Source organism: Epinephelus lanceolatus, chromosome 3 (genome assembly GCF_041903045.1).
Source record: "Epinephelus lanceolatus isolate andai-2023 chromosome 3, ASM4190304v1, whole genome shotgun sequence".
Taxonomy (NCBI): domain Eukaryota; kingdom Metazoa; phylum Chordata; class Actinopteri; order Perciformes; family Serranidae; genus Epinephelus; species Epinephelus lanceolatus.
In genome coordinates, this window is record NC_135736.1 from 14516769 (window position 1) to 14529515 (window position 12747).

Genomic DNA, 12747 nt, shown 5'->3' on the forward strand with positions numbered 1-12747 from the left:
AATGGTCATTTGAGTGCAGTATTCCTTTAATTAGTCCTGTTTTGTATTCCTTGTGCACACCGATGCCAGTACAGACAATCTCTCAAAAAGTTCCCCCGGTGTCGTTCACCTTAAGAGGAAGCTGTCACCGAGGCCCCACTTCATCAGATCATTCAGCCCCAGATTAATTTAATGAAGTGCTCCTGGGTAATTTAGTTGTTCCAATCTAATTGGCAATGTGGCAGAAGCTTCATTTAAGACTGTATATCAGCTTTCACTCCCACGGTGATACTTTAATTTGGCAACTGGAGAGTAAAAGAGAAGATTACAAGGAGGACCAGGGCTCTTCGATTACCTGAGATCTCTTTTTGTTGTTATTTAAATAAGACTGACGTTTTTGTGACACGTGTAACTTGAGCTTCTGAAAGCAAACACCAATGGAAATGTCCTCCAGCAAGACACCGAATGTCTCTCACACCTCCATTAGAGCTGACCGTGACCTCTGACCTCTTTGTGGAGAGAGGAAGCTGACAGCACAAATTTCTCTCTTACTTTCTAAATTTTTTATACAGGAAACACACACCCATGTGAACACACACTTGGTATTTATATGTGTGTGTGATTTTTGCAGAGCGGCAGAACCACGCCCGAGAGCTGGTGAAGGAGGCTGACCTTTCACAGTGGGACGCTCTAGTCATCATGTCTGGAGATGGACTCCTGTTTGAGGTAAAGAGAGACACCTGCATATGTTCACGATATTCATATCCACATGCACAAACAGTGTGGCTTTACATTATTGTAGGACACTAAAACATTGCATCAACATTTCACAGGTCTGTTTCCAGAGCTGGATCTTCTACTGCTTCTTTTGTTAAATGAAAAGTGTTTTTAGAAAAACTCATCTTCAATGTTTTAACACCAGCAACAGTGTATGAACTCTGATGAAGCATAGAGTCTATAATATAGGAAAATCTGATTTAAAAGATAAATGAACAAGACTAAGAAGAATCTTTTTGTTACCCAGGCACATTTCAGTCAGTATCGTAAAAGCCTTGAGGTTAGAATAACAGGCCTGTGTGCTCCAATACAATGATGAGTTGATATCTATTTCTTTCTGCCCACCTAATCAAAGCTGTATTTTCTGTCTGTCAGGTGATAAATGGTTTGCTGGAGAGACCAGACTGGGAAGAGGCCATCCGGACCCCACTGGGTATCCTTCCTAGTGGATCAGGCAACGCCTTGGCTGCATCGGTACATCACTACACTGGGTGAGCCACATGAAGAATCCTAAATAACACCACACATGCCCATCCACCTCGTACTGTAGAAATACATTGGTGTGGTTATGTTATTGTTTCTGTCACGGCTGCACACACACATCACTTCTCTGGCTGGGTGAAGAGACATTTAATTTACTGTAGTAGAGCTTCAATAATGATCAGTTGATCAACCAAATATTAAAATGCTAACTATTTGCTGGTTCCAGCTTCCTAAATTTTGAAATTAATTTTTGCATTCATCATAGTAAATCTGAATATCTTTGGATTTTGTAGTTAGTTGAGGAAAGCAACAAATTTGACATATGATAGATGAAATAAATAATCAATTAATCAAGAAAATAAGAAGAAGATTAATCAGTAATGACAATAAAGAGTAGTTGCAGCCCATGACTTTAGATGAGGACATTAACAGTGTTGAAGCTGTGGGTAAAAATGCCACGTTGCAGCATCATCACTACATCATGCCTAACCCACAACTTAGAGCTCCACAGGAACCAGTCTAAGCAGTTAGGTAACATACTTGGGTCTAGACCGTTGAATCCGCCCACTCCACTGAGTTCGAGTTGACTGAAACGGAGTGTAACAAGTTTACAATTCGGTCTTATATCAGGCAAAGAACATACTGAATTGAGTCACACCATTTCAAGTGCGGCGCTGTGAGTTCCATTTGCGTGCACACAGTATGTATACTAAGGGTGTGCGATATGGACAAAAAATAATATCTCGATATTTTGGGGGATTTTGAAGATAACGATAATTAGACGATATTCTTTTAAATATGTGTTTTTAATAGCCTGAGTTATAGGTCATTAATTGTTTCTCATGGATGATATTAATGGAAAAATGTTCTTAACATTTCTTGCTGCTTTTTTACCTGCTCACTCTGTTTGACTGTGGTGACGGCCTTTTGTAGCGTCAATTCCGGGTCCATTTGCAACTGTTCAGACAGGCGTTTGTCCCGCAGACTCACCACAAGCCTGTCCCTCACCATCTCATCATGTAGAGCCCTGTAACCGCAGTGCTCCGCCAGGCAGTGCAGCGCCGTAATGAAACTGTCGGCCGTCTCGCCCGTTTCTTGATGCTGCTGATTAAACTTTGCTCTCTCAAAGATCACATTCCTGCGATTGTCTTCTGCTTGCTTCTCCAATCCAGACGCAATGCGGAATCTGTCAAAGCGTTTAATCCATTTAGGCCAGTCTTAAGCCTTGAAGGTGAACTTTTCCGGTGGGGAGACTTGAAACTGTGCCATGTTGCCACTTCGTTCAGCTAACTGTGACTAGGCAAGGTAGCTCCGTAGATGGTCTTCCGGTACTGCGAACTTTAGCCTGACAGGCTGGGACCTATCACTACAGTTGACCCACGTCTTCCGAAGCTGTTGGAGCATCTGTGGGCGGTGTTGCTATGTTGTCTCGCTGATGTTTGTTTAGCAGCAGGCTAACCTGCCGGGAAGGTGCCAGTGAGAGATCATGTGACCACCTAGGTGTACTGCGGCGGTACTGGGGTTTCAACCTTTCAGTGTGTGTTTTCAGTTGTTTTTGTAAAGTCATTTGTATACTCGATAACGTAAATTTGCACATCGTTAAAACAACAATGACGATATTATCGTTAACGATATATATCGCCCACCCCTAATGTATACACTGCATGCAGATAAGTCTGTTTCAAATCTGGCTATGCAAAGGGCAGTTTCAGAGCAAGCAGTGTGACTGGTGCTGTAGAAATATCGTCTGACAGAGCTACCTGTGGACCAGAGACAGAACACTAATGCAGCTGTCAATAAAAGCATTTCTTTCCATTTTTATTCTCATGTGCAGAATGTACAGGTGAAGCTCTGCAGGCAAGGACATGCTGTATGTAAAGGCCATAATCCCTCTGAGTAAGTGGTATACTTTAGTGGAGCCTGTACAGCATCTCCACTGTGTATAAACATAATAACAGGTACAGGGATGCACGATAATATCGGCACGTCATTGGTATCGGCCAACATGCTTTTTTGTATTTTGCACAATGAATACAATATTAGATTCATTGAAAAGCATTGTATTTCATGTCTCCATCTGCTGATGGGCCGTCACAATAAGAGTATTCATGCATATTTCACACAGAAGAGACTTGATCACTAAAATTAGGTTGGGAAAAAAGTTGATATATTGATATCAGTTATCGGTTATCGGATATCGGCAAAATAAGTTGTTATATATCGGCATATTGGATATTGGCAAAAAATCCAATATGGTGCATCCCTAAACTGATATTTTTGCTGTGGTAAAAATGCTCCAGACACAGCTATCGTGTGAAGATGTAATGATTAAAAATGTAGATGTCGTTTTAAAGTACAGATGTAGTATCCTTTGTATAACTGAGCCTCAGACACACACGGGCCTGCCTGCTGGTGCCTCTCAGTGTAAAATGCACTTCTCTAATCTATCAATTATTAATGATTTGCTCATTTGAGTGATTGTTTGGAGTTCATTCAGCCAGAACAAAGAACAGAAAAGAGAAGTTGAAGGACAGAGACAAAGGAGGAACCAATGGACAATAATGGCAACTGATCACATTCAGAGGTGGAGAAACATCTGTTGTGTCTGAAAATCACTCCCTTGTTTATATAGACCCTCAGTTGTGTACACTGTAGTGAGATTAACATATCAAACATTTGTATGTAATTGCGTCATCTAATATTTGCTGTGTTCTGTATGTGCACACAGTAAGAGCTCTGTGGAGCTGCTCTGAGCTAAATGCTAACATTAGCATTGCAACATGCTCACAGTGACAATGTTATAATGCTGATGTTTAGCATGGTTGCCATGTTAGTTTAGCACATTAGCATGCTAACATTTGCTAATTAGCACTAAACACAGTACAGCTGAGGGTGATGGGAATGTTGTTAGTTTAGCAGGAATCATTAGGATTCATTGGTTTTGTACATGAATGAAAAATTTCCAAAGTGGTTCAGAGTGAAACAAGACAGACAGACAGACAGACAGACAGACATTAGCATCAGTGATGTTAAATTCAAGAAAGAATGTTTTTGAACAACTCTTATAGAGGAACAAATGAACTCAATTTGCAATCTGTAGGAAATCCAAAATTTTCCTCTATATGGTGCATATGCAGTTGTGCATAAGAGGCAGATTATCTTCTAGGAGCTGCTGCTCCACACTGTCTATATGGTACGCACCCCCTTAACTGAAGCATTAGTCGTTCATGAACACACCCCCACTAAGCCAAACATCAAGTGAGAGTTGCTGGTGAGTGACGCACTCATTCAACGAGCTAACGCAGTCACTGATCCGAAGAACGATAGCCAATTGGGACTGAAATCATAAAGGTACATTTGTGATGGCTACTTTGTGCCAGAGAATTATTTATTTATTAGACTACAAAAAAAGCAAACTCACTGCTCATACACATCTCCCAAGTGTAGGTGAATCAAAAGATCCAAAAGAGTCGTTCATGACTCACTTCGCTAGTGGCGGGTGAACGACACAAACTGGGTAACTTAAAAGAACCGGTCTTCTCATCAGTAATTACCAACCAGACAACAAAACAAAAGACAAAAAAAGAGAGTTTGTGAGATGACAGGAGTTTGAGCAAATTTTATAATATCCCTTTATCTCTTTTCCTTTATTTCCTCTGTGACTCCCCGCATAGCTCCACAGTTTGTGGTGCAGGAAATGTTCTGTGCCAAGTCTGTGTCATGGAATATTATTTCTCTGCACACTGACCTTCTCTCTTAGTAGTCGAGTGTAGGTAGTTGGTTTTATGAAGACATTGCATCTTGTACAGCTGGCTGTATAAATGTGCCCATGTTCTGTTGCTTGTGTTTCAGATACTCTGCCCTTTCTGTTCTGAAGTCACGTGGGGAATTTAAAAATCTCCTGAAATGCTTTGAGGCTCTTCCTCTTTAAGCTGCTCCTACTGTTTGTGGGTCATGTTGGGCTTTATCTTGCCCTTTTACTATTTTATTCATTTTATAATCTGTCATTTTGTATCTCAGTGTGTTTGCTTATTTTGGCTCATCCTTTATGTAAGCCTTTGTGCTGCAGTTTTCCTGGACTGAATAAAGGATAATTTAAATAAAGTCACAATGAAATGAAATGAAAGAAAACACCTCACACTGATGGGTCTGTCTTCACCACAGAGCTGCACTCATTCATCACTTCCACCGCATCTGCCAATCAGCTTCTCATCAAACAATGGTCTTGCAGCCAGAGCGGCAAGAACAATGAGAGGAAGGGACCAGACTCTGTATTGTTTACGCTCCTCTCACACTCCCGGGGCATCCAGAAAATCTCTCTCTCTGGTTGCTGCAGGCTGTCCTGCAGTGGCCCTGTGGCCAGAGTGTATTTGGTATTATTCCCAGCTGAATGTAGGGTTCACTGAGGCTACGTGGATCAAACGAGTGACAGCTAGAACATATCTGGTATTATGCAATACAGTGAACAGGTTCGCTGAGTGAGGGTTTAATGTGTGTCTGTACACAAACATAATGAGCACGAGCTGGAACATCAGCCGAGCAGTTGACGGTTTCTGAAGTGACAGGTGTGACACTTTGATGTGAGTGAGAGTCTCCCTCCCCTGGTGGTTCACAGACACTGCATAAACACCTTAAAATACATGGACATGATCTGTACATACAAGTCGCATATTTAAACCCAGTCGCCTCTTTATTAGGTACACCTACAGCAGCTAAAACTAATACAGTCTAATGCAGCAGTCCTGCAGAAAATCTGACCTTCATGACGGTCATGATGTGCCGTTTTTGATAAAGCAGTGTCGAAAGTAAAATGTACTTACTCAGCTAAAAAGTGCCCCCTGTGACTGATATACTTTTTTATATGACATTATTACCATTTTATATTTTTGCTGGTCCAGCTAATTTTAACTACTTTATATACAGTTAGTTAGTTTAGTTCAGTGGTTCCCAACATAAGGGTCGGAGTCCCTTCAAAGGGTCACAAGATAAATCATAGGGGTCGTGAGAGGATTACTGGGGACCTTATAGACATGTGCAACATATGACAAAAGACCCCAAATAGAACCATTAGTTTGATATTCAACAGTATGCTGTACACTCACCGGCCACTTTATTAGGTACACCTTGCTAATGTCAAGTTGGACCCCTTTTGCCTTCAGAACTGCCTTAATTCTCTGTGGCATAAATTCAACAAGGTTCCTGGAAACATTCGTCAGATATTTTGGTCCATATTGACATGTTAGCATCATGCAGCTGCTGCAAATCCATGGCATGCATCTCCCGTTCCACCACATCCCAAAGATGCTCGATTGGATTGAGATCTGGTGATTGTGGAGGCCATTGGAGTACAGTGAACTCATTGTCATGCCAGGTTGAGATGATTTGAGCTTTGTGTCATGGCGTGTTATCCTGCTGGAAGTAGCCATCAGAAGATGGGTACACTGGGGTCATGAAGGGATGGACAAGGTCAACAACAATGCCCAGGTAGGCAGTGGTGTTTAAACCATGTTCAATTGGTACTAAGGGGCCCAAACCCTAGAGATGGTTGTGTGTGAAAATCCCAGTAGATCAGCAGTTTCTGAAGTACTCAGACCAGCCCGTCTGGCACCAACAACCATGCCACGTTCAGAGTCACTTAAATCAACTTTCTTCCCTGTTCGATGCTCAGTTTGAACTTCAGCAGGTCGTCTTGACCATGTCCACATGCCTAAATACATGCAACAAGCAGTTGAACAGGTGTACCTAATAAATTGGCTGGTCAGAAGCTTATTGTATGTTTTGAGCCATGCTATCTGTTGAATGGATTGCCATAAAATTTGGTGCCAACTTTCATGTCCTCCTCAGGATGAATTGTGTTGTGTTGATGTTTTGGTGATCCCTAGACTCATCAGCGCCACCATCAGGTCACAGTTTTAGTTTGTCTAATAATTAAACTGCAAAACATTCCCATTAGCCTCTGCCATGGCATCGCCAGACTAATTCACAAATGCAAATTAGTCTGGAGCCTCTCAGTTCATTTTCAGTTTCCATGGGCTGTTACCAATGTGAGTAGACCAAAATGCCTCTGGACACAATTGGATAGACCTACAACCATCCAGAACTGCCCATTGTTTCGACATCCCATTGTTCCGACCAGTTCTGGACTCATTGTTCCGAAGTCCATTCCGAAATCATCATGATGCCCTGTGGTTAAGGTCTGGTTAGGTTTAGGCACAAAAACCACTTGGTTAGGGTCAGGAAAAGATCATGGTATGGGTTAAAATGAAAAAGAAAGTGACAAACACATAAGCCGTGAGCCTGCTCCGCCTCAAGCCGGTCGCGGCGCACCATACGCCCACCACGAGCCGTTCAGCACCGCGGACAGTCGGACTAATGGGATGTCGAACCAATGGGCTGTCGAACTAATGACATGGACCCCAACCATCAGAGCAATGAAACGTGATGTAGTGCTGAGTGATGATCAAATGTAAACAGAGCTGTTATGGTGTATCATCAATGTGTGTGTGTTTGTGTGTGTGTGAACCAGTGTTGCCATTTCCCATCAGAATATAAAACCAGTGCTCCAACAGAAAGCTCCACATCAGCTGCAGCCATCTTGGTTTCGAAAACACCTCAGCAGCACTCTTCCTTACTAAGCTAGGTTTATGCTAGCCGTAGTTTTCCTGACATGACAGTTCTCACGCAAAAAATGATGTCATCATGTATTTTGTATTAAGCGCAAAGGCTCCGCAAATCAGTTAGCATAATAAACCTGTGTTTGTCTGGGTCCCAGGCTGATCGGCCTCAGCTGTACTTTGTGTTTAGTGCTAATTAGCCAATGCTAGCATGCTAGTCTAGAGATCACCATGTTAGCATTGTCATAGTGAGCATGTTGGCTGCAGATGTTAGTACTCAGCTAAAAGAGCTGCTAGCATGTCTATAAAGTCTTAGCTATGTCATAACTATAGCTGTCAAATGAACAGTGGAGTAAAAAGTAGAACATGTACCGCGACATCGTACTTAAGTACAGTAGTTGAGCAAATGCATTCGGTTACTTTCCACCACTGACTGCCAGCTGCAGCAGTCGAGGCTGTACATCTTATTTCTTGACCTTTTTACCAGACAATGACTTGAAAGAAAGGGAGCAGTGGAAATGCAGATGAGACTATTTGTATAGTCTGACTGGTGAATAAATTCAGGATGATGAATATGGAGATATCTGCAGGGCCAACGCCACTGAACTCCGCTGAGACATCCAGTCGTCACTGTAATTGGCTGTGGGTGGTAACAGCAGGCAAATCTGTGTGTGTGTGTGTGTGTGTGTGTGTGTGTTTTCGTGACCTTCCACCCTTGTCTCCGTTCTCCCAGATGGGCATGTCTTTGTTGTCTGACTGGCCTGTCATGTCTGAAGGCCCATGAGCTGATTCTGTCCCACCTCCTCGATTTGTCCCCAAGCCTCCTGGTTTATTGAACCCCCCTCTCTGAGTCACCCTACTCCCCCACCCTCACCCCTCCTCTGTTGTTTTATGATCTCACAATAAGGTCATAGTTACCCCGCTATTGTGTAACACTCCTCTTATAGCTCACTCCTCAAAAGACACTCGAGCCTCAACCCAGTTCCTAACCCAAAAATATTAAGTGCGCCTTCCTGTTTTTATTTTGGTGTCTGCGTCTTATTTTTGAAGCTAGATTCTTGAGTATGTCTCCTGCTCAAGGATTGCTGTGGGGCTGAAATGATTCCTCAAGTCATTTGCTGCTTTTCTGTGTTTTATATTATATAAATTAAAAGGGTTTTGAGCTGCTGATGTCAAAAAAGGTTATTTAAATATGTTACCTTGGGCTACGGCAAGTTATCACTATTTTCTGACATTGACGTTAACTAAAGAAAAATAAAATAAAAAAAATAGTCATTAGTTGAGGACTGGAGTCCATTTTGGATGTGGTGCATCTCTGCCCACTAAATTGGCACCAAGACCTTCTTGACCACTTAATAAGAGCTGCTGCCGCCTTAAAGACGAGCTCCACTGTTTCTAAGTCTGGAGGCTGTAAACACAACCTGTCACACACTCAAGTGCATTTGGTCAGAAATATTGACTGAAAGCACCCTGAAGTGGAAGCTGTTCCTTGGTGGCCATTGTTTGGTTTTAGAAATCGAGCCTCACATCACGTCACTACTTTGTGCTGCTGCAACAGAATAAGCAAAATCACCTTAATCGAGCATCTTATAATTACTGGTTGTTCTGCATGTATCCATCTGATCATCCATCCATGTACAGTGCCCTCCAAAAGTATTGGAACAGTGAGGCCAATTCCTTTATTTTTGTTGTAGACTGAAAATATTTGGGTTTGACATCAAAAGATGAATATGAGACAAGAGATCAACATTTCAGCTTTTATTTCCAGGTATTTACATCTGGATCTGATACACAACTTAGAAGATAGCACCTTTTGTTTGAACCCACCCATTTTTCATGAGAGCAAAAGTATTGGAACATGTGACTGACAGGTGTGTTTTGTTGCCCAGGTGTCTCCCAATTACATTGATTATTCAAACAATAAATAGCACTGGATGTCTGAGCTCAGTTTCAGATTGGGTACGATAGGTTTTGCCTGTGCAGACTGCATTTAGAGGTGGAACCAACATGAAAACCAGAGAGCTGTCTATGGGTGAAAAAGAAACAATTGTGAATCTGAGAGAAGATGGACAATCAATCAGAGCCATTGCACAAACATTGGCCATAGCCAGTATAACCATTTGGAATGTCCTGAAGAAGAAAGAAACCACTGGTGTACTAAGCAACAGACGTCGAACAGGTACACCAAGGAAAACATCAGCAGTTGATGACAGAAACATTGTGAGAGCTGTAAAGAAAGACCTTAAAACAACTGTTAGTGACATCAACAACCTCCAGAGGGCAGGAGTGAAGGTATCACAATCTACTGTTAGCACAAAACTTCATGAACAAAAGTACAGAGGCTACACCAGAAGATGCAAACCACTCATTAGCAAGAAGAATAGGAAGGCCAGGCTGGAATTTGCCAAAAGGTACAGAGATGAGCCTCAAAAATTCTGGGAAAAAGTTTTATGGACTGATGAGACAAAGATTAACTTTTTCCAAAGTGATGGAAAGGCGAAAGTTTGGAGAAAGACAGGATCTGCTCATGATCCCAAACATACAAGCTCATCTGTGAAACACGGTAGAGGGAATGTCATGGCTTGGGCTTGTATGGCTTCTTCTGGGACGGGCTCTTTCATCTTTATTGATGATGTAACACATGATGGCAGCAGCAAAATCAACTCAGAAGTCTACAGAAACATTTTGTCTGCTAATTTAAAGAAAGATGCAACCAAACTGATTGGGAGATCCTTCATCATGCAGCAAGATAACGACCCAAAACACACTGCCAAAACAACAAAGGAGTTCATCAGGGGCAAGAAGTGGAAGGTTTTAGACTGGCCAAGTCAGTCTCCAGACTTAAACCCAATAGAGCATGCATTTTACCTGCTGAAGAGGAGACTGAAGGGAGTAACCCCCCAAAACAAACAACAACTGAAAGAGGCTGCGGTGAAAGCCTGGAAAAGCATCACAAAAGAAGAATGCAAAAGTTTGGTGATGTCAATGGGTCACAGGCTTGATGCAGTTATTGAAAGCAAAGGATTTGCAACTAAATATTAAGTCTCATTCACTTTAATCTATTTTAAGTTTATATGTTCCAATACTTTTGCTCACCTAAAAATTTTGTGTTCCATTACAAATAATGCTATCTTCTAGGTTGTGTATCAGATCCAGATGTAAATACCTGGAAATAAAAGCTGAAATGTTGATCTCTTGTCTCATATTCATCTTTTGATGTCAAACCCAAATGTTTTCAGTCTACAACAAAAGTAAACGAATTGGACTGACTGTTCCAATACTTTTGGAGGGCACTGTAGGTATCAGTCTTTTAACAGGGCAGTGCAGCATTTAAGATTTTTGATTTGATATCCAAGTTTCAGTACAAATACCAAAACAATATTTTCTTTCTGTTTTGAAAACAGTCTTGCTACAAAGTCGTGTTTGGACCTTTTGATCATATCACATGATCTTTATCAGCAGGAGTTTGTTCCGTTGTCATTTATATTGCAAATGTTCACATTTTTATTTTTCTGAGCACTTTAATAGCACTTTGTGCATCGATTTTAGACACAACCACCCTGCCCCTGTAAACGCCACTGTAAATGGAGAAATTGTGGAGATTGTCGATTCATACAAGTACCTGGGCATCGTAATCGACAATAAACTGACTTTTGAGAAAAACACCAACATGCTGATCAAGAAAAGCCAGCAGCGTCTGTTTTGTCTAAGGAAGATGGCAAAATTCCGGGTCGACAGATCTCTGATGACAGTGTTTGATAGATCTTTTATTGAGTCTGTTGTCACCTTTTCTTTTATTTGCTGGTTTGCCTCACTCAAGATAACAAAAGTCAGCAGTAAAATCATTGGCACTCGGAAAAAAAACCCTTTCAGAACTGTACAATAACCAGCTATCAGAGAAGGCAAAATCCATCATGTCCGACAGCACTCGCCCCCTGCATTCAGAATTTAAGTTCCTGCCCTCTGGTTCCCGCCTCAGACAACCATTAGCCAAAACTAACAGATACAAATTCTCCTTCATACCCTCTGCCATCTCACTGCTTAACTCTGTACAGTACAGGTAGCATCATCATTAGTTCACATTTTATTCATGTATGCCTTTTTATTTATTTAGTTACAACTGATTTTATGTGACTGTTGCCTTGTGTGTGTCAACCTTGTTGTCATTGTTGTTTGTTGTTGTTTTTATTGCTACTGCGGCAGAATCATTTGCCCCTCGGGGACAAATAAAGGTCTTGAATCTTGAATAACTTCTGTGCTCAGAAAAATGGAAATATGAACATCTACAAATCCATCACATCTGCTGATTAAGATCATGGGACATAATCAAAAGCTCCAGAGCAGCTAAATAGATCTTGTGGTTAATTTTTTTCTGAACTGTTGTTTCTTTGTCAAGGTTGAATTTTGAATATCAGTACTTTTTTAATTCCTTAGTTGGGAGGAATATAATTTATATATTTATATATATATTTTCAATTAATACATTCAGGCCAGTCTGCTCATGCATCAGTGATAAATGCTGAGCTTTCTCCAAATGATATTTAGTCTAAAGTTGGGAAAGTTTTTTATTTTATAGATCAAGGGTCATTTAGTGCCATATCTGACACATTTTGGTCAGCACTAATTATTACTGAAGCTTTATTCTCAGTCCTGTTTATTAATTAATTAACTAGTTGTTTCATCATTTCTACCAGCTGTCTCTGCTTTCAGAGGATTTTTATTGTCTTAGCAATACACCTCATCTATTTACCCACTCACTCATGTGAATAACCTTCCTTTTATTTAGCCTTTATTTAAAAAGGAGTCTCTTGAAATACATTATCTCTCTAACAAGAGACACCTACACATAAAACACACTCATAATATAGAGCATTCACACATACAGTAGCACCTG

General features: G+C 41.1%; 1 protein-coding gene across 1 annotated transcript in view; it reads left to right on the forward strand.

Moving 5' to 3' along the window:
- Positions 1-12747, forward strand: part of LOC117255019 (sphingosine kinase 1-like) — a 55141-nt gene that overhangs the window by 40392 nt on the left and 2002 nt on the right. The window contains exons 3-4 of the mRNA XM_033623558.2: positions 611-705; positions 1132-1247. Coding sequence (XP_033479449.2) covers positions 611-705; positions 1132-1247 — 211 coding nt within the window. The remainder of the gene's footprint in view (positions 1-610; positions 706-1131; positions 1248-12747) is intronic.